This window comes from Megascapheus bottae, chromosome 16, assembly GCF_031878675.1.
Source record: "Megascapheus bottae isolate mThoBot1 chromosome 16, mThoBot2.hap1, whole genome shotgun sequence".
Classification (NCBI taxonomy): domain Eukaryota; kingdom Metazoa; phylum Chordata; class Mammalia; order Rodentia; family Geomyidae; genus Megascapheus; species Megascapheus bottae.
In genome coordinates, this window is record NC_143524.1 from 12,397,238 (window position 1) to 12,415,666 (window position 18,429).

General features: G+C 46.2%; 1 protein-coding gene across 8 annotated transcripts; it reads right to left on the reverse strand.

Moving 5' to 3' along the window:
* Nucleotides 1-352: 352 nt before the first annotated feature.
* On the reverse strand, nt 353-18,406 carry Nr1h3 (nuclear receptor subfamily 1 group H member 3). 8 transcript variants are annotated; one of them, XM_090347782.1, is made up of 12 exons: nt 18,252-18,406; nt 16,225-16,367; nt 15,375-15,462; nt 11,041-11,195; nt 10,236-10,492; nt 9,452-9,718; nt 9,026-9,234; nt 8,741-8,920; nt 8,441-8,540; nt 1,166-1,279; nt 851-945; nt 353-651 (listed from the first exon to the last, which is right to left on the reverse strand). In XM_090347782.1, the coding sequence occupies exons 5-12, from the start codon at nt 10,447-10,449 to the stop codon at nt 505-507; spliced, it is 1,326 nt and encodes a 441-aa protein (XP_090203908.1). In that variant the 5' UTR covers nt 10,450-10,492; nt 11,041-11,195; nt 15,375-15,462; nt 16,225-16,367; nt 18,252-18,406; the 3' UTR covers nt 353-504. The 8 variants fall into 8 exon arrangements, with proteins under 8 accessions (XP_090203908.1, XP_090203906.1, XP_090203913.1 ...); XM_090347780.1 differs by having other exon boundaries at nt 15,362-15,462; XM_090347787.1 differs by lacking the exon at nt 851-945 and having other exon boundaries at nt 15,362-15,462.
* Between the last annotated feature and the right edge of the window lie 23 nt (nt 18,407-18,429).

The window sequence follows — 18,429 nt, forward strand, 5'->3', positions numbered from 1 at the left end:
GGACGCGGGCTTCCTCCTCTGCAGCCAAGCCCTCACCCCGGCAGAAATTCCTTTCTCTCTGTATTGATCTTGTCTTCCTGTTCCAAGTACCAGAACTATCAGTGAGGCAGACCCGAGGCGATGATGGCCAAGCCACCGGGGAACCGTGGAGAATATATTTTTGAGCCCCCCCTCGGCCCCCCAATAACAGGAAGTGGTGCAGGCAGGGCAGAATGGGCAGGGAGGGCCCTGGTGAACCTTATGCAAAGTGACCCATGGTTCATCCACTTGACTGGGTTAATACTGCCTTCAGATGAAACATAACTTTGGCAATAACCCCCCCACCCCCGCCCGCCATTCCCTCTCCCCCCCACACACACAATGACTCTCCAATGCCATATGAGAATCTCCTTCACCCAGCTCCAGGAACTATTTGCCCTTCTCAGTCTGTCCCACCCCATAGCGGTAACCAGGGGTCCTCCAGCCATGCAGCCTAGAACACAGAAATCTTGAAGGAAAGAACCGTCATTCGTGCACATCCCAGATCTCTGAGAGGAGCGGGGGAAGCTTTTTATCCTGCAGGCGTAGCGCAAACACTTGCTCCGAGTGGACGCTGCTCAGTGTTCGGAGGCTCACCAGTTTCATTAGCATCCGTGGGAACATTAATCGGTCCTTAGGAAAGAAAAGGGACAAGTCTGGCCTTTGCTTCTCTCAGGGAAGGAGGTGTAATGGCAGAGGAGTTATGGGGAACATGAATAATTGCCTACACTAGACGTAGGCCAAGAGGCACTTGAAGGGAAAGGAACAGAGGGAGAAAGCCTGGGAAAGGGGAAACGGACACCGGACACCGGGGCAGGATTACATGACTCACATGGGGGTGGTGGATGGAGACGTAGGCATGCAGGGCCTCCACATATGTGTGTTGCAGCCTCTCTACTTGGAGCTGGTCCTGCACGTTGGGTCGGTCTGTAGGTGACCAACACAGTTCTGGCCAGGGTCTCAGTTCCACACCCCCAAGCACAACCCAAAGTTAGGAACATCTCCTAGCAACCTCTCCCACTTGGCTAAGAAGCACAGCAAGAAACTTCACTGGCATTAATTCCTGTCCTGGTGGTGGGCTTGGGGGCCTGCAGCCCTCTTGCATGCAGGTCTCTTACTCAGTTTCCCTCTTGTCCCTCCTGCACACCTGCAGAGAAGATGCTGATAGCAATGAGCAAAGCAAACTCTGCATCATTGAGTTGAAGCTCATTCATGGCTCTGGAGAAATCGAAGATGGGATTGATGAACTCTACCTGCAGTCCTGGAAAGAAGCAAAGGAAGTGGTGACCAGAGTAGCAGGAATGTCCTCCAACCATCACCTTGAGGAGCCCCTAGGACCTCACAAAGATGTCTCCAGAGCTTAGCTATGTAAGGGCACCTCTCTAAGCCTCCCCTGTGAAATACACTAGCTAGTTGTTGTGATGGTTAAATTATTTTAAAATTGTAAAATATATATATATATAATTAGCTGGGTGCTAGTGTCTCACACCTGTAATTCTAGCTAGTTAGGAGGCTGAGATCTGAGGATCACGGTTCAAAGTCAGCCTGGGCATGAAAGTCTGTGAGACTAATCTCCAATTAAGCACCAGAAAACCAGAAGTGGCACTGTGGTTCAAGGGGTAGGGCGATAGTCTTGAGCTGAAGAGCTCAGGGACAGTGCTCAGGCCCAGAGTTCAAGCCCTATCACAAACAAAATAATGAATAAATAATTTAAAATTATAAATTAATGTTGTTATGGGATATAAGTGCTCAATTAAATAGTAACAATTTTGAAGAAGGAGTATTTTTCATTTTTGTCTTCTTTCTGTTTGGTTTGGTTTGGTTGGCTTTGTTTTGGTGACAGCACCTCACCAAGACCAGCTAGGCTGGCCTTGAATTCTCCCTCCTCTTCAGTCTTCCAAGTGCTGAGATTACAGGTGTACATTGTGCCTGGCTAAGTTTTGTTCGAATTTTCAAAGAATTCTACATTTCTAGAAATAAAGGCATTTCTGACTTGTTTATAAAGACATTCCCCCACTCCATTTTTATTTTTGTGCTGGTCTTGTGGCTTGCACTTAGGGCCTGAGCACTGATCCTGAGCTCTTCAGCTCAAGGCTACCGCCCTATCTCAAGGATAATACTTATCACTTTGAGCCACAGCTCCACTTCTGGCTTTTTGATGGTTAAATGAGGTAAGACTTTTCTGCTGGATTTTCCTGCCTGAACTGGCTTCAAACCATAATCCTTGATCTCAGCCTCTAGAGTAGCTAAGATTACAAGTATGAGCCATTGGTGCCTGGCAAAGAAGACTCCCACACCTTTTTTTTTTTTCCTGGCAAACAGCTTTATCTGAATATAGTTTCTAACACACACACACACACACACACACACACACACACACGTATTAATTGGGGTAATGCAGAAAGCCATGAATGAGAAAAAGGACACTAAGGGTTTAAATAAGGGAAACAAAAAAGGTTGAGGGAAAAACAAAAGGTTATTTTCACCAGTATAGAGTCACATTACAGCATTGACAGAATTCTCTTGTCTATTTTTATTTTTTTTTCCCCAAAACCTAAGGTTAGAACTCAGGACTTTGCACTTGCCAGGCAAGAGCCCTTCCACTGAGCCAAATCTCCAACTCCTTTGTACATGATACTACTTTACCTCACTTTGTAAGGCTTCGGTAACTAAAGTATAAAAACAAAACAGAACAAAAGTCCAGCCTCTCAATTTACAGTTTGTTTTTTAAAAACTTGTGAAAGATATTGTGTGTGTGTGTGTGTGTGTGTGTGTGTGTGACAGAGAGAGCAAGAGAGAGAGACAGAGAGAGAGGAAGAAGCTGGAGCATGAACTCTGAGCCTTATACCCTTGCTTGCTCATCTTTTTCAATCAAGGCTAATGCTTTATCACCTGAGCCTTGCCTCCAATTATGGTTTTTTGCTGGTTAACTGGAGATGAGTCTCAAGCATTTTTGTGCCTGGACTGTCGTTGAACCAAAATCCTTAGATATCAGCCTCCTGAGTAGCTAGAATTACAGGCATGAGCCATGGGCACCCAACTGCAAGTTCCAATCTTTTCAAAGTTCTACCCATATACAACCATCCAGTCAAGAATGCAATAAGAGCTCCCTCTACCCCAGAAACTTTCCAACAATAGAGTTGCACAATGTGGGTTTTTCTTACTATAAGGAAAAAATATAAATTATATATAGCACATTCTCATTCATATTTTGTAATGTAAAATGCTACAACATTCTATGCATCTTCTCCCAGAAGGATGAATTAAGCAAAATGGATGAGAATATAGACATCAGTGCCAGAATGTCAAGATCTGAATCCCCATAAGAAAATGCTGGGGGGCCGGGAGTTTGGCCTAGTGGTTAAAGTGCTTGCCTAGCATGCACGAAGACCCGGGTTTGATTCCTTGGTACCACATACATAGGGAAAAAAAAAAAAAGCCGGAAGTGGTGCTGAGGCTCAAGTGGTAGAGCTCTAGCCTTGAGAAAGTCCAAGGACTTTGCTCAGGCCCTGAGCTCAAGCCCAGGACTGGCAAATAATAATAATAACAACAATAATAAAGAAAGAAAGAAAGAAAGAAAATGCTGGGATACGGGGCCAGGAGTTTGGTCTAGTGGTAGAGTGCTTGCCTAGCATGCATGAAGTCCCAGGTTCAATTCCTCGGTACTCACATATATAGAAAAAAGCCGGAAGTGGTGCCTGTAGCTCAAGTGGTAGAGGTCTAGCCTTGAGAAAATCCAAAGACAGTGCTCAGGCCCTGAGCTCAAGCCCAGGACTGGCAAAAAAAGAAAAAAAAAGAAAAAAAGAAAATTCTGGGATAGGGTTGGGAGCTTGGCCTAGTGGTAGAGTGTTTGAGTAGCATGCACAAAGACCTGGGTTCGATTCCTCGGTACCACATACATAGAAAAAAGCTGGAAGCGGTGCTGAGGCTCACGTGGTAGAGCTCTAGTCTTGAGAAAGTCCAAGGACAGTGCTCAGGCCCTGAGCTCAAGCCCAGGACTGGCAAAAAAGAACAAAAAAAGAAAGAAAATGCTGGGATGTTTGTGACTTGGGGCAAACTATTTAACTTCTGGGCCTTAGTTTTCTTATCAGTAAAATGGAGATCAATATATCTCATAAAGTTTTTGAGATATGGTAGTACTTAGTATGTGTTTGTTAAGCAAGAGATTGAATGGAACCAGCCTTCCTTCAGCCTTTCTAACATCAACATGATGTAAGGCCTTGACCATTAGAGGACACTTCTCCCACAGTCAGCCCTGCAACTCACAGTTTTCTAAGCTTTCTCAGACTTCATTTTTAAGCAGCCAGCTACTACACATTGCCCCTGGAGACTCATTAGTCACTTCCTAAAGTTCTTTTGCCCTGATGTTTACCAACTGTGTTAATGCATTAAATGGGCAAAGCCCATTTAACAAAGCATTACTTCCTGAAATTTTAAGCTTTAACATATATCCAACAGGTCCTCCGTACAGACTACAACAGGTCCTAGAAGGAAGTTATGCACACAGGGTCTGCTAATACTCAAGTGAATGAACACTTCAAATTGGATCAGTTCACATCGTTGGGCATCCATTGCCCACAGTAAACAGTAGTGAATGCAGCGGGGGAAAGAGACCTGACAAAGTAAAGCCCTTTGAGGAAGGGGGCACTGTCCTTTCTCCCCAAGACCTCACAGATGAAATAAGAAAGTCAAATATGATGACATTGAAATGGTTAAATAACCAAGGTGGTGAAACATGACTATACTCCCAGCAATTCCAGAGGTGAAGACAGAAGGATCACCAGTATGAGGCCAGTCTGAGCAAAGATAGTGGTATGACCTTGTCTCATAAACAGTTTGGTGAATGAGGGGGATAGCACTTGCCTAGTATATGCAAGACCCTGGGTTCAATCCTCAGCACTGCAAAATAAATAAATAGATGTTTAAATAGATAAACCTGCTTAAAGCAAAAGAACTTGCCAGGAGTTTGGTCTACTGGCAGAGTGCTTGCCTAGCATGCACAAAGACCCAGGTTCGATTCCTTGGTACCACATACATAGAAAAAGCCAGAAGTAGTACATACTGTGGCTTAAGTGGTTGAGCTCTAGCCTTGAGAAAGCCCAAAGGAAGTACTCAGGCCCTGAATTCAAGCACCAGGACTGGTTAATAAAAGAAAGAAAACTTAAAAAAAGAAAAAGAACTTAAGCCAGGTGCTGGTAGTTTATGCCCATAATCCTAATCTATTCAGGAGATCTGAGAATTGTGGTTCAAAGCTAGTCTGGGAAGACAAATCCCCAAGATTATTATATCCAATTCATCAGCTAAATGCCAGAAGTAGCCAGGCACCGGTGGCTCACACCTATAATCCTAGCTACTCAGGAGGCTGAGATCTGAGGATCTGGGTTCAATGCCAGCTCACACAGGAAAGTCCATGAGAATCTTACCACCAATTAACCACCAGAAAACTGGAAGTGGTGCTGTGGCTCAAAGTGGTAGAGAGCTAGCATTGAGAGAAGAAACTCAAGTACCTAGACCCTGAGTTTAAGCCCCACAACCAATAACAACAAGAAATTGTTAGAATTAATGGCATGGCTAAACTGGTAGATCACCAGCTATATGCTAGAAAGCCAAATGAGAGCAAGCATTAGGCTGAGTTCAAGTTCAACCCTCCATACTAGCACACACAAAAAAATAAAAAGAAACCTATAGTAGGGTATGGTTGTTCCAACTGAAACAGGAGGGAGAGTTGGAGAGTGCAAGGCCTGTCTGAGCTATATAGTGAGGATCTGTCTGAAAGGAAAGAAGGACAGAAATAAAGAGAAGAGGGGATGGAGGGAGGGAAGGAAATAAAGCAGTCTGTAAATTAGATACAGATTAAGATAGCACAAGAGCAGACCTCTAATCCTAGCTATTCAGGAAACTCAGATCTAAGGAACACGGTCGGAAGCCAGCCCAGGCAGGAAAAGTCCATGAGACTTTTTTTTTTTTTGCCAGTCCTGAGCCTTGAACTCAGGGCTTGAGCACTGTCCTTGGGCTTTCTCAAGGCTAGAGCTCTACCAGAAAGCCCAGCTTTTTCTATGTATGTGGTACTGAGGAATCTAACCAGGTTAGATCCTTCATACATGCTAGGCAAGCACTCTGCCACTAGGCCAAACTCCTAGCCTCCCCACCCTCCACACCAGACTCTTTTTTTTTTTTTTCCAGTCCTGGGCTTGAGCTCAGGGCCTGAGCACTGTCCTTGGACTTTCTCAAGGGTAGAGCTCTACCACTTGAGCTCAGCAACATTTCCGGCTTTTTTTCTATATGTGGTACCGAGGAATCGAACCCGGGTCTTCATGCATGCTAGGCAAGCACTTTAACCACTAGGCCAAACTCCCGGCCCCCACACCAGACTCTTTATCTCCAACCAAAAAAAAGAGCTCAGGGACAGTGCCCAACCCTGAGCTCAAGCAGCATAATGGACAGAAAAAAATTAAAAAGAAGATAGCACAAGTCTACAAACACTGACAAAAGATTGGAACTGGGAAGAGTTTAGGAGGAAAGGTTGGTTTCTGAAGGAGGAAGGGTCTGAGGAATTCTGGGATAATTGCCATTTGGGGAAAGGTGCTTTAGTAGATAAAGGGTGAGAGAGCTGGGCTTTAAAGCTAAGAGAAGCCATCAAATTCCCTGTTTGTTGCTTATACATTCACACCTTACACTCCACAAAGCATCAGAGATCAACAGAGCTCTGCTCTGTCCTCAGTTAAGGGAGACCTTCTCAGAAAGCTCACTGGGTGGCTCATGTTAGGGCACAGGGCATATGAACTGGCCTAAGTCACCAGAAATCAGGGAAGGCTCTGTGAATTCTAGCTTGGAACCAAGGATCACGTAAGTCTGAGAATGGAGTTGCAGTGTTTGCCATATTTTACATATCTGTTCCTTCAACTGTTAAGCCACTTTGTCTCCTGTTAAGCTTCAGTTCTGGTCCTTTCTAGAGCTTCTTCAGCTTTCTATCTTTCCCCATCCCTTATCCCCCACCTACAAAATTTTCAACAGCAGAAAAACCCCTCTGCTTACACCCAAGCAAGCATCAGACTTCAAGCACATAAGCCAGTTCTTAGAGAAGATACTATAGAAAAACCAAGAAGGTAGAAACAGTCACTGCTCCCTTATAACTATACCATCTGCCATGTTTCAACTCCAGTTCTACACCTCATTGAAAAGATCGAGAAAAAGAATAGGAGGTAGTGAATCTGATGATCATTCAGAAAAAAGTTTGTTCATTATTGAAAGTTTTAGTGTAAGACGGGTATCAGTGGCTCATTCCAGTAATCCTGGCTACTCCAGAGGCTGAAATCTGAGGACTAAATTACATAGCCAGTCAGGACAGATAAATCCAGGAGACTTATCTCCAAATAATCAAATAATACCAGAAGTAGAGGTGTGGCTCAAGGAGTCAAGAGCCAGTGGAGTACTCAAGTGAGTGCATAAGGCCCGAATTCAAGCCCCATTACTGGCACAACAGGAAGAGGAAGATAAAGAGGATGAGGAGGAGGAAGAAGAGGAGGAGGGGGAGGGAAAGGAGGAAAGTGGTTTAGTGTAGTGGTTTTCAACTTTTTTGCTAGCTATAAAATCTTTTCTTCGGGGCCAGGAGCTTAGCTTAGTGGTAGAGTGCTCGCTTAGCATGCACAAAGCCCTGGGTTTGATTCCTAGATACGACATACACAGAAAAAGCTGAAAGTGGTGCTGTGGCTCATGTGGTAGAATGCTAGCCTTGAGCAAAATGTGTCCAAGGACAGTGCTCAGGCCCTGAGTTCAAGCCTCAGGACTGGCTAAAAAAATCTTTTCTTCTAGGAAAATGATACCAGAAGCACAAAAGAGATTGGAGATTTAAGGAGACTTCTTGTTTGGCTAAAGTATGGATGAAGGCCATTCTTCTATCTCCTCTAAACTGATGCTTCCATAAACTCACCAGATTACAGAGGACATAGTTTGAAAATAATTAGCTTGGCCAGGAGCCTGTGGCTCACACCTGTAATCCTAGCTACTCAGGAGGCTGAGATCTGAGGATCATGGTTCAAAGCTAGCCTAGGCAGAAAAGTCCCTGTGAGACTCTTGGCTCCAATTAACAACTCAAAATCCAGAAGTGGTTCAGGTGGTAGTACACCAGCCTTGATCACAAAGGGGCTCAGAGATAACACCCAGGCCCTGAATTCAAGCCTCATGACTGACAGAAAAAGAAAAAGAAATAGAAAAGAATTAGCTTAGTACAATAGATGACAAGATTTATTGAACAGTTGAGAGAGGCTTATTGGCATTCCAACCTTCTCTTTTGGCCAACCAGAATGAGTCTTCCTTTTACAACCACCAAAACTTCAAGCTTATGGTTCTGTAATCATAAAAGGCCTGGTAACATACAGCAGCTGTCCATCCAACCCAGTACCTTTGCCATCTCGGCTCTCACCTGCTTTGGCAAAATCTTCTCGGTTATAACTGAAATCCTTGAGAAAGGTGATACTCTCACTGTCAGGGTTGTACCTGCGAGATGTCTCTAGAAGCATCACCTGCACACAAATAACAACATGCAAATAGGGATAAGGAGAGCTGATGGTGGTGCATGGCCCATCCATGCAGGGTTGATTTCTCCTATCCCAGCTTCCCAATGGGTTGGGCTCTCCCAGCTGGATGTCTGGAGCCACCCCTACCTCCCCCAACAGATAACCACATTCTGCTTTTTCCAGCATCCCTTGCCCTTTCCAGCTACCTCAATTGCAGAGGTCTTTAGTAAAGCGATTTGGTCCTCCCGGCTGAGCTGAAGGAAGCCAGGGAGCTGTTTGGCAAAATCAACAATCTCCTGCACGGAAACAATGGCCAGCTCTGTGAAGTGGGCAAAGCGCTGCTGCCGTGCTTCCCGACTCTGGGGATCTGGTGCCATGGGCCAAGGCTACCCAGGAGAACGAAAGGGAAAAGGCAAACTGCTTTGAGTCGGACATGGAGAAGCCAACTGGTCCCTCTGGGTATGGCCCCTCTCCCCAGGCAGGGCAACTACCGTGACTCGAAGGCGGTCAGAAAAGGATCGCCTGTTGCACTGCTGCTGGGCAGCCACCAGCTTCTCGATCATGCCCAGCTGCTCAGGGCTGAGCTGTGGCAGGACTTGGGGAGGTGAGGGGGCTCTTGAGGGTACAGATGTGGCATGAGCCTGTACCTCTTCTTGCCGCTTCAGTTTCTTTAGACGGATCTGTTCCTCTGACAGGACACCTAAGGACAGGGCCAGAAGTGATCATGAGAGGAGGGGGAGGGAAGCAAGGGTGAGGTGGGTAGCAGAGCTGTAGAAATGCAGAGTGTTGGATAAAAGCAAGGGAGCAATTTTAATCCATTTAGGGACTAGGTGGGAAGCCCCTGGAGATGCAAATATCTGCCCTCATATCTGACACCCTTCCTTCTCATCAGTCTTTGGTCCATTGCAGGCACTCACACTCCTCTCGCATGCCTGCCTGGCGACATTTGCGAAGGCGACACTCCTGGCACTTGCGACGCATGTAGGTGTCCATGGGACAATGGCCACCACTGTGGCAGACGTAGCGAGCTCCTTTGATGACACTACGGCGGAAGAATCCTTTGCAGCCCTCGCAGCTCAGCACGTTGTAGTGGAAGCCTGAGGCCTTGTCCCCGCAAACACTGCATAGCTCGTTCCCCAGCATTTTGGGGGCCGGTCCCTTTTTCCGCTTTTGTGGACGGAGCTCTGGATTCAGAGAAGAGTTTTAATGGTCTCTCCAATTCAGTCACTGCTCTGGGAACTCATTTTCCTTTATTATATAAAGTCCATTTGCCCTTTCTCCCCCCATCTCTCTCTTTTCAGATGGGGTCTTGCTATGTTGCCTAAGCTGGCCTTGAACTCCTGGGGTGGGCATCTTCCTGCTCCGGCCAATGGAGTAACTGGGATTACAGGCTTGTTCTACAGTACCGGTTTTATCTCTTTTATTTTAAGAATACCTCTCATTCACCAAAAGCCCCTTGTCTTAGGAACTGTAGGAGCCCTTTACATGCACTGATGACACTATAATTGTTCATTTCATTTTTACAAATAAGGAACTTGAGGCTCAAAAAGATCAAAGATGAAAACAAAAATTTATGCTTAGATCAGTCAGGTCTAGCTGACTTCAAACCTTTGGACCCCGCCATGATAGTCTAAAAATAAAAGGACTCACCAGTTCCCTCCTAATCCAGCCCCTATTTCCTCCAAATAAAGAAGCTCTCACCTGTGGGTTCTGTGAGCAGCGCAGTGGGCTCTGCTGCCTCCAGCCGCAGCCCCAAGGTGCCCCCAGCAGATGAAGGCATCCTGGATTCCTCTCTAGGGAAGTTGCTGCCTTCCTGGGCCTGGCTGCTTGCATTGTGGGTGTCTGGTTCCCATAGTTCCACTGCAGAATCAGCCCAAGAGAGACACAAGATGGTCTGGTTCCATCCAGGCTCCATTCCCCAAGCGTTCTAGCTGTGAAACTGAAAGCTTTTCTTTACCCTACAAGGGGAGAGCTCATGTTAAGGGACTCTGGGGTTTTGTGGGCTCTTGGACTGGCAAAACCTATCATTAAGACCTTCAATGAAGATGTTAACGTTTACTCCTTTGGGATGAGGCCACAGAGGCTCTCTTCAAAGCCAAAGCTGGGTAAACACTGGACATGCTAGCTCTCCTCAACAGCAAACCCAGACTGAGGAGTCCTGGACAGGAGTAGATATGGATCAGAAACTAAAGCCAGAGCTGGGTACCAATGACTCCGAGTCCAATTAGGCAGTGAAATGCCAGCCTGGAGGTCTGATTCAAAAGTACTGCTAGCCATTGAGCAAGAAAGCCAAGCAAGTGTGAGACCCTGATTTCAAGCTCCAGTTCTGGCAAAAAAAAAAAAAGGAAACCAGAGCAGCAGTGGTCTGTCTGGGCAAGAGGCAAATAACACCAAGAAGAGCTGAGCACTGGGCTCTGGAGGAAAGCTGAGTGTAGGGAGTAAAAAAGGTTGATTCTAAAGGGAGGAGAGGAGCCCAGAGTTTGGGCTCAGAAACAAAGAAGCTTACCAGGAGAAATATCAGGCAGAGATGCCTCCAGCCACAAGGACATCTCTTCCTAGAGCCCTGGACATTACCGAGGCACTGTCCTGTAGAAATGACCCAGGTTTCACTCTTCCAAAACTGGGTTCCTTCAGACCTTCAGTTCCCTTCTCTTGTGCCTGCTTTTTAAAAAATAATTTCTTACATTATGAACTGACATTTACTAGCCCACACTAAGGTTTTGCATGCCTTCTTCATTATGTCTCTATGTGATCAGGACTATTCTTTTCAGTCCTGGGGACCAAACCAAGGGCTTCATACAAGCTTGAGCAAACTCTTCCTGAGTTACACTATTAGCTTGTCAGGACTATTCTTAATCCCATTTTAAAGAAGAACAAATTAAAGTTCAAAGAAATTAAGTAAGTGCCGATGGCCAAGACTGTAACCTCAATTTCTCAGAATCCAGAGTATGTCTTCCATCACCGTGTTGTCTTCTCTCCACCATCATACCATAGGGCTATCCTAGTCCTTTTCTCCTCACTCTAGCATCGGTAAGAGCCAAAGTTGGACAGTACCAGGAGACAGGATCAACGCTGAGCGTCCAAGTCTCACTCCTATCACTTTCATGGGATCCCAGCACAAACCTGTTGCTCTGGGAGTCTTCCCAAAGTCTCTCATGAATTCTTCAAAGACTCGAGCTCCCATCTCCAACACCCCTCGTTTCTCACAAACCCATCTGAAGGATTCTGACGTCCATCTTTCTCCCCACACTAGACACCCACACAGAGCCTCTGGCTGCTGCTGAGGAGAGACCCACCAAATCCCCAAGCCACCAGACTTCCTAGTTGCAAAGTCTCTGGAGCCCCCTCGCTGGGAGAAGAGGTTGGTGCAGTCCCCTGACCCGGAGTCCCCAGGCAGGCCTGTGAACAGAGCTGAGCACGAAACAGGGTCCTGAAGCCCAGAGAAGTAAAAGTGGGAAATGACTGAGGGGAGGGACTACCAAGGAGTCTGGCCACCTCTCCTTCCTGCCGACAAACTGGAGCCCTGGCCTCCTCGGCCCCCACCCACAGGATAGACAGTTCCCCACCAAGCTGACTCCTCCCTGGCTGGCTACCGGCCCCCACCCCCGCCTCCACCAAGACAGTTGCTTTTCAGTCCTCTCTCTGCCCTTCCTCTCCTTACCCTGGAGGTTCTTTGCTCTTACAGGACTGTTTCCCAGGCGCCTCTTTCCCCGCAGCCTCCAGAGACAGCGTTCCCTCCCCTCTATAGACACCTCCGAGAGCAAAGGTCCCAACACGGCCAGGAATTGCAACACCAAACTCCAAACTTCGTTCTCAGCCTCCCTCCTCCTCCTCCTCCCTCCTTCCTCCTCCTCCTCCTTTTCCTTCTCTGCCTCTGGGAAGGGGCCAAGCTCTCCCCACTCAGGTCTGAGCCAAGCTGGTAGAACTCCAAGAGTGAAGAGAGGCAGGTGCTGAGCCTTGCAGAGCCTGCACATGGGTGCCCTGCAGGGGCACAGAGGGGAAGAAGCCAGGAAAGAGGGAGGAAGTCAGCACTGAGCCAAGGCAGGCGTGGGACTGGGGTGAGAGTAGCAGATGGCAGCAGTCCAGGGACCAAGGTATGCAGGTTGCTTCATCTGGCACAGTCCCATGGGAGGCTGTGGCATGACCCACTGAGACTGAGACTACAGCCCCATTTCCTGCCCCTATTGCAAGGGACAAAAGACCCAGCCCCATGTTCTATTGATTTTTATCTCTCCTGGGACCTGATTTAGAGGAGGCAACAAACTAGGTTCTGTGGTTCTGAATAAATTAAACAAACAAACAAGAAAGATCCTCTTCTATCCCATCCTTGTTAGCTTAAGTCAGTTTCAACTCAGCACTATGACTTAGTAACATTTGGGCTTCGATTCTGGGTTCAAACCTTGGTCTTACTTCTCATTTCATATATACATTCATATAGATAGACAAACAGACAGATACATGGTTATGTATCTATATATAAATATACAGAGATCTATAACTAGACATATGTAGTTATAAATCTATCTATATATATATGTTGATATAGATAGATCAGTAGATAAGATTTTTTTTCCCCTTTACACAGTGTTAGGATCCAATCCAGGATATCAGGCACTCTAGGTAAGTGCTCTACCACTGATTTATACTCACAGCCTGGCTGTATATTGCTTCCTGTATGTTGGCCTTACCACGTAAGGTCATTGTGAGAATTATACACATCATAGCACCCTGGGCACAGAGTAGGTGTTCAAAAACTGGCAGCAATTATCATTACTTTCCCATATCTTTGGGACCAGGAATGTGTACTGTTTAACACTCCAAATCCTTGTTTCCATATGAAACCCCTTACTCTCTGTAGAGCAACTCTCAGAAGGGAGAGCAAATATCTTCACTTCACACAGCACTCTGACACTCCTGTGAGGGCCTTGCCTGAGACCACACACAGTCAGTTAGTGGCCAGGCTGAGATTAAAATCCAGATGTCCCCACTCCAGTCAGTGCCTATGCTCTTTTTCTCCAGCACTGGAGTCCAGGAACTCGTGTCTTATTTTCTCAGGTCTAATGGACCAGTGAAGTGCGGTGAGGAGCAAAGCCAGGGCCATTGGGATACCGAGGGAGGGTCCTGCAGATAGGCAAGGGCTGAGGTTACTGCTGGTCGTTCACCCCCTTCCCCATTCCCAGTTTCCTGCTCACAGGCTCTTCCTGTTTTGCTGTGAACTCCCATTCCCATGGGCCCACATTAAAGCCTAGTACAGGGGCCAGGGCAAGCAGCCAGAGGTACCAAAAATGGAGATGAGCAGGGCACCAGGGAAGAGAACAGAGAACAGGGAAGAGGGGACATGGGGTGTGGGGGAGGAACTGGATGGGAGGACAAGAAAGCTGAAGTAGAAAGGGGGCTTGGTGAAAGATAGGAGGAAGCTTAGGGTAGGACAGGGGAACAGGCTAGGGACTGGGAGTACACGTGAGAAGACAGAAGGCGCGGGGGATGTTGCAAAATCTGCTCATGTATTCATTTTCGCATTTCAGAAAAGCCCCTCTGGAAGCTCCCATCTAAAACTTCTGCCTCTAAGCATTTGCTCTTGTTCCTTCTCATCACAAGGTCATTCCCTCACTGGACACCACCCTGGTCTGGGCACATCTGAGTCACTAGCATAAAGCTCTCTATTCCTTTCACTGTTCTCTCCTAGTAACCAGGGACTCCAGCCACTGAGGGACTGGAACTGCTCAGTCTCAGGACCCATATCCCGATGTATCTCCCATTCTTTCTGCCCCAAGCTCCAGCACCAGTCAGAGATGTTCCTCAGACATCTGCTTTTAAGGATCCTGGGGTGGATATATATTGATCTGGGGCCCAGTGATATATCTTTAAAAAGTTACAAGCTGGGTGCAGTGGCTCACATCTGTAATCCTACCTACTCAGAAGGCTGAGATCTGAGGATTGTGATTCAAAGCCAGCCTGGGCACTATAAAGTCTGTGAGACTCTTATTTCCTATTAACCACTAGAAAACCAGAAATGGCCCTGTGGCTCAAGGGGTAGGGCAGTAGCCTTAAGCTGAAGAGCTCAGGGATAACCCAGGCCCAGAGTACAAGTCCCATAACCAACAAAAAAATAAAATAAGTTAACAAGTCTCAATTTTCTCCTGACAACCTAGTCTCTCCAAAGATGGTTCCTCACACAGAACCGCACAAGAACCCCAGGTAGAACCCTGTGATACAGGCTATATAGCCCAGTACTGAGTGAGCAAGTCAGGGAGTCAGCTCAGTCTAGTCTCCCAGGGGTGCTGCTGGCATTTACCAGAGCTTCACTGCTACAGGCTATGGGGGCTGAAGAGACCCCACCACAAAAAGGGGGCTAGAGAGTAAACTAGGGAAGAACTGCTGGCAGTGTCTTCAGTTTCTGGTGACAAGCCACTAGCAAAGCTGTCCTAAGCCAGGGCAATCAACTGATCAGCAGCTGGAATTACATCCTATTTTGCCAGGCCCACCCCCATGGCATAGTTCCATCAGTCCACAGGAAGTTCTGATCCAAAATGTCTCAGTCCTATGGACCTCTCCTAGTTTCCTTGGCCCTTCAGAGGCCGTAACCCTTGGAATACTCTTGGGAATCTCCCAAGCCACAATTCTGACCCCTAAGGCCTCCAGAGGCTTCTTCTGGAAAAAGAAATAAGTGCATACACCAGCCCTTGGCCACCCATATTTCTAGATAACTCTGCCCCCAATTCCTTCCTTCCACAACGCAGGCCATAAGATACAATTTTCAGGAATAGACCAAAGCAACTGCTCCTTTATTCCTCCTTTTGGAAGGCTATGAGGGTTATCTCACATACCACAAGCACCTACTCAAGAGTCTTCTGTCCAATTTCCCAACCACAGATAGCAAAGAAGCCAGGAATTCCTGCTCCCCGTACATGTAAGTTCAGAGATGATACTGAAGGCAGAAAATAAAGACAAATAACATTTACTTAGGGTCATCTATATAATATCACTTACATGTATTATTTCATCTATCTTTATAATAAACCATAGGAGATAGTCAGTGGTACAGGGCACTAGTGGCTCATGCCTGTACTCCTGGTTACTCAGGAGGCTGAGATCTGAGGATTGAAGCAGGGTAGGAAAAACTGTGAGACTTGTATCTCCAATAAACTACTCAGAAAAAGCAAGAAGTAGTGCTGTGGATTAAATAGTACAGAGCTAGTCTTGAGCACGGAGGCTCAGGACAGCACTAAAGTACAGAGTTCAAGTCCCAGGACTAGAAAAATGAATAGTTACTGGCAAGATACAAATATCAAATTTGAATATACATTAAGCTCCTCTAAAAGATCAAGCAAAATATTAAAAAAAAGAACCCCAACTCATTGAAGTGCTAGGGGTGTGGCTCAGCAGTATTATGCCAGCCTACCAAGTTTGAGACTAAGTTAAAACCCCCAGTATTTAAAAAAAAAAAAAAAGAAAGATGGGCTCATACTTGCGGTTCAAAGACAGCTCAGGCAGAAAAGTCCATGAGTCTTATCTCCCATTAACCAACAAAAAGCTAGAAGCAGAGATGTGGCTTCAGTGGGAGAGCACCAGTCTTAAGCAAAAAGCCAAGCATGAGACCCTGCGTTCAAGCCCTGGCACCAGAAGCAAAACAAAACAACCATGGGAAGATGGTTTGTTTATTTGGATTTGGACTTGCAGTGTTTCTTACCTTCCCAGATCCTGACCTTTTCAGATTCTGATTTGTTTGTTCTGGAATAGGGCCATGTATCCATTTATCTACTCATACACATCTTTTTATGTATCTGTTTAATTTGAACTGTAATTAGGAACCAAGTACACAGAATCATCTGTCTGGAAGGAAATACATAAAATCTGGGTCATCAAGAAATTGAGGCTCTGTTCCAGGTCCATCTACACCCTTCCTGGATTCATTTCTAACTATAAAAATGGAAATAACATCATTTTCTCAATCCCTCCTACATAAGATACTTGCAGACAAAAAGGATATAGACATACTTGAGCAAGTGGGAAGGAAAAAAATGATTTTTAAGGGGCTATTTTTCTACTTACTAAACTTTGGTAGCCTAAAGATGTATATTCTGAATGGCACAATCATCTGGATAGTTTGCAGACAGTAAGGGTCACAGTAAAATAAAATGTTCTTTGCAAAAATTAAATACCACTAATATGCAGTATTTTGCCAGTTAGCTATGTCACCATTCAATTCTACTAATGTGGAAGTTTCTTTGTATAGAAGTTTCAAGGTGCTTTGAGACTATCAAATGTAACTTAGCAATTAAGTTTGAGTAGCCTGCAAGAAATACCCCATAATAAACCATTTATCCGTGATTCAGAAAACTTGACATTCCATTCATTCTCCTAAATTATTCAAGTTCAGGCAAATCATTTCCTCTCTCTGGGTTTATTTTCTAATCTGTAAAGTAACAGAGGGATTCAGAGTTTCGACAATACAAACTCATGAGGCATCTTTGTGAACCTCTTGTGATTATATGCAAAATTCTGTTACGTGTGGACATTCTTCTGGAGAGATGGATAAATTTTCATGAGATTCTTTTGCCAGTCCTGGGGTTCGAACTCAGGACCTGGACACTCCTTGAGCTTCTTTTGCTCAAGGCAAGCCCTCTACCACTAAGCCACATTCCCAGTCCTTCATAAGACTGTTAAAGGAACACGTGGCTTAGAAAGTTTAGACATATTTGACTAGCCTTTTAATCCTATTCATTGCTCAACCTCCTATGTTTTATTTTTTCCCCCCTTTACCAATATTGGAGTTTGTACTCAGGACCTCTATCACTTGAGTCATATCTGGCTTTTCACTGGCTAACTGGAGACGGACTTTTCTCAGGGACTTTTCTGCCCAGCAGACTTTGGACTAAAATACTCCAGGTCTACAGCCTATGTATATATATGTATGTATGTATGTATATATATATACACACACACATATATATATATATACACACATATATATGTATATGTACACATACATATCTTGGGGCAAGATATTAACGATTCTGATCAGTTTGGTTTCTGAAGTGAATTTACTTCTAGTGAGAAGATGAGTCAACACATCCCAAGGGCCTATGATCTGACATCCTGGAACTGTGCATCACCCAAGGCCAAGTCACAAAGTCCTGGCTGTGCTTAATTCAATCCTAAAAGGCCAAGAGGGCCCCCTCTGAATTCTGTGGAAACTTCACCTACTCCCACTCTGTTACGTGCCTGTCCCCAAAATATCATCGTTCTAAGTGAAATGAAATTCCTCCCTTAGGAATGCAAGGCTTTGGGGTTTGGAGAATCGCAACATCCTGCTGAAACCAACTCCTTGGGGAAGAAGTGTGACGTCTTGTGTGTGTGTGTGTGTGTGTGTGTCTGCTACTTGGGAGTGAATGGGAGGACAAGGCAAGAGCTGGAAAAGGGAAGTGAGAGTGCCAGCGACGCTCTACTCCGGGCCCTAGCGGACGACACAGCAGACTCGCCTGGGAGCAGCTTGGCCCAAGGACGCAGGGAGTCCAAAGGGCTGTCGACACGCTGTGCCCAGTGCCCCACACAAGCCCAGGCTCAGGGCTGGCTGCGGGGAGAGCCACCCGAAGGAAGAAGGGCGGGGAGGACGGACGGACGCCCGTCCCCCACGACCCCTCACCCCAAGTGAGCCCCGGCCCTGAGGCAGCGCTCGCTCTCCAGGGTACCGTTCCCGCCCGGAACAAGCGCCACCTTGGTACAGGAAGAGGAAGACCCGAGCTCAGTGCCTCTTTATCAAGGCGAGGTCTCCAAGTCTCCCCCAAAGACGCGCTCCATGCCCACGCTTCTCCTCCATCGCCAGATCGCCACCGTCCTCCGCCAAGTCCCTCCACACCAGGCCACCTTTCTCGCCCCACCCTACGCCTTCCTT

Coding starts and splice junctions, on each gene's coding strand:
- Nr1h3 (XM_090347782.1), bottom strand. CDS start 10,449: ATGGAGCCTGGATGGAACCAGACCATCTTGTGTCTCTCTTGGGCTGAT. Junction 9,235..9,451: donor GGCAGGCATGCGAGAGGAGT/GTGAGTGCCTGC, acceptor CCCTGTCCTTAG/GTGTCCTGTCAGAGGAACAG. Junction 8,921..9,025: donor CTGACCGCCTTCGAGTCACG/GTAGTTGCCCTG, acceptor TCTCCTGGGTAG/CCTTGGCCCATGGCACCAGA.